Genomic DNA, 3,317 nt, shown 5'->3' on the forward strand with positions numbered 1-3,317 from the left:
TTAAAAAAGGGAAGGAAAATTACAAAAAACAAAACAACAATACGAAATCAACAATTGAAACTTATTAAAAAAAAAAAAAAAAAAGGGGGGAAAATATTGAAATGTTTTGATGTCTTACCCGATGGGAAACCTTTGTTGGGAAGATGTATAAGGCCCAGGTTCGTAATATTCCGTACTTAGCGAATGTTCATCGAGTGTGTGCTCGCAGTTATGTGCTTTTGATGCGCTTTTAATATCCATGAACGCAACCGCTGCACAAATACTGCCATTGCTACCCGGAAGCAATTTAACGCTTTGAACTCTGCCATATCTGCAAAGACATACAAAAAAAAAAAAAAAAAAAAAAAAAACCAACAAGATTAGAAATGATATAAAAAAAGAGGAAACAAACACATCAAAACAAAAAAAAAAATGTCGTCGGTGCAAAATCGTGAGCAATAAAAGAAAGTTTGCCCCGAATTTAAGTGCGTATCCTTTTTTAAAAAAAAAAAAACACGCACGCACGCACACGCACGCACGCACGCATATATACATTAATGAGTGACATAAAAAAAAAAAAATTGTACACGTTTCTAAAATATTATCTCTATGAATAAATAAATAAATAAAAAATTAATCATTATTTTTAAAACCGTTAAACTACCCGAGAGCCACTTATTAATAGCAAAAAGTCGTGCAAAATATATCATGTTAAATATTAAAGGTAATTTTTGTTATTATTGCCAGCAAGAATCCGGCAACAACAACAATATATCCATCCGAACAGAAACCTTTATTTGGTATTGTGGTACGGGGGAGGGGGGGGGGAAAGGGGAGGGAAAAAGAGAGAGAGAGAGAGAGAGAGAGAGAGAGAGAGAGAGAGAGAGAGAGTACTACTAATACGTACGAAAGTTTGGCAAACCTGTATTTTAAAAGTAAGCAAACTGGTAATTCAAGTGCAATTTTTTTTTTTTTTTTTTTTTTTTTAGCATTTTTAATTTGAAAAAAAGAAAAAAAAAAGAAAAAAATTTTTTTCAGCCCTGATTTTTAAAATTGAACATGTTTACCAACGACATCTTGTTTCATTCGCAAATTCTTCAAAAAAAAAAAAAAAAATCCAAAATGTACATGCAATCAGGGAGTACCCTGTACGACTACACAAACCATAGGCATTTTTCAAAGTAACCTTTTTGAAAATTTACGTTGAAAAGGTTCAAACGAGAGAAACATTAAACAAAACAAAACAAATTTCGTGAGAATTCAAAGAGAAAATAATGATCATCATCATAATGATAATACTAATAATAATAATAATAATAATAATAATAAAAGAAAAAATGGTTTACAGGTGAACTGGAACAAAAACTAACGGTTCGATGACCTGTAGAGAGAGAGAGAGAGAGAGAATCAACGACGTATTTTTTTTTTTTTTTTGCTAAATTTGATTGTTTTAATTCGTAATCATAACATACTGCCCTTAATAATTGTGCACAAGCAAATTTTTATTTTTCTTTTCTTTTCTTTCCTTTCCCCCCTCCCCCATTTGTAAAAAAATTTACAATTTACTGTTAATAATAATAATAATAATAATAATAAAACAAACTTTACGAAATAAAAAAATTTTATTTATACCCACATTAACCAAGATAGGTGAAGTGAGATTCAATACTTTCTAAAATGACCAAGTTTAATAAAAATAATTTTTTTTTTTTTTTGTTGTCATAAAAAACTATCTCCTCAACTTTTTGTTTAAACGAAATTACTATTCATTTATATTAATTTCTCCCACCCCATCCCACTCCCCGGGATAAAAGGGAATTATTAGGAAAAAGAGCTTTAAGGCGTACAGGCGCAGAGCACTTATTCATTTTAAAATGTATTATTTAAAAAAAAAAAATTTCTATCAATTTTATACCATTATTATTATTATTATTATTATTATTATTTTAATTTAAGTACAGAATAATATTAAATTATATTTCGAGTAAAAAAACATTCTAAAATAAAATAAAATAAAGTAAAGAATTTTTTTTAAAATAATAAAAACTTCTTCCAGAAACGGACATATTACTTCCCGTTACTTTTTTTTTTTTTTTTTTTTCAAACAAACGGTAACATTGGAAAGCAAATAATTTTATTTCCTACGCTAAGAAAAGAGAGAGAGAGAGAGAGAGAGAGAGAGAGATTATTATTACAATTTTATTAACATTTGCATTTAAAAAAATAAAAAACCTAAATTTTAATTTTTTCAACATTTTCTTTTTATATATACAAGACTAAAAATTTTAGATTCTGGCAAATCTACGCCAAAAAAAAAAAAATAAAAAAATAAAAATAAACCATTTTGCCAACGATATATTAAAAAAAAAAAAAAACCCAGGAAAAAAAATTTAAAATTTTCCACGCCACGCAATTTCAAATTTGTTTCTTGTTTTCTTTTAAAGATTACTAAATTTTCTAACATATTTGGGCGTTCATTAAAAACGAACAATTTTAAGGTTTCCTTTTATTAAAAATAAATAAAAGAGAAATTATTTGTGTTCACAAAAACTCGAATTGAAAAATTTTAATTTTATTTTTATGTACACGAAAAGAAATTTGAAAATAATTTCACTCTACACACAAAAGAAATAATAATAATAATGATAATAGCAATAGCAATAGCAACAACAACAATAGTTTTTTACTTTAAATTTAAGAATTTTTTCGTGCGAGGTGTTAATTTCATATTTTATTTCAAACCAAACATGAAAAGAAAAGAAAAAAAAAAAAATGTAAGAAGGCCCAACTTGTTTAGTCTTTTACGTTGTTCGCGGGGATTTGGCAACGTCGCCCCGACTTGAAACACTCGTTTCTGCTAACCGTTTACTTTGCAATTTTAACGTTGCCAAGTTTACACCATTATATATATTATATATATAATTTGCAAGAACACACTTTCATATATATATATATATATATATATATATATACATATATACATGTTCAGTTAATCATCATCGTTGTAACGGCGTATTTCATCATTTAGAGGGAAAAAAAACGTACTGAACAAAATTAATAATAATAATAATAATATTATTATTTATATAAATAAATAATATTTATATAAATAAATAAATAAATTTCGCCTTAATTTTTTGGCAGATTAATTGGCAATGTTATATATATTAAATACATTTTTTCTATTAAAAATTGTTTGGTTTTACATAAAGTTTAGCAAAAATATTTCGTTTCGTTCATAATTTTTGCTCCTAATAATTTTTTGCTACAAACAAATATCGTCTGAGTAAAACAATTCCATACCTAAAATTTGTTTTTTTTTTTTTTTTTTTTTTTTT

General features: G+C 26.3%; 1 protein-coding gene across 1 annotated transcript; it reads right to left on the reverse strand.

Moving 5' to 3' along the window:
• Positions 1 to 114: 114 nt before the first annotated feature.
• Phum_PHUM127560 (uncharacterized protein) lies at positions 115 to 689 on the reverse strand (the record flags this gene model as incomplete). Its single annotated transcript, XM_002424308.1, has 2 exons — positions 115 to 310; positions 655 to 689. 2 exons carry the CDS (start codon positions 687 to 689, stop codon positions 115 to 117), a joined length of 231 nt encoding a protein of 76 aa, XP_002424353.1.
• Between the last annotated feature and the right edge of the window lie 2,628 nt (positions 690 to 3,317).

This window comes from Pediculus humanus, genomic scaffold (genome assembly GCF_000006295.1).
Source record: "Pediculus humanus corporis 1103172107475 genomic scaffold, whole genome shotgun sequence".
Classification (NCBI taxonomy): Eukaryota; Metazoa; Arthropoda; class Insecta; order Psocodea; family Pediculidae; genus Pediculus; species Pediculus humanus.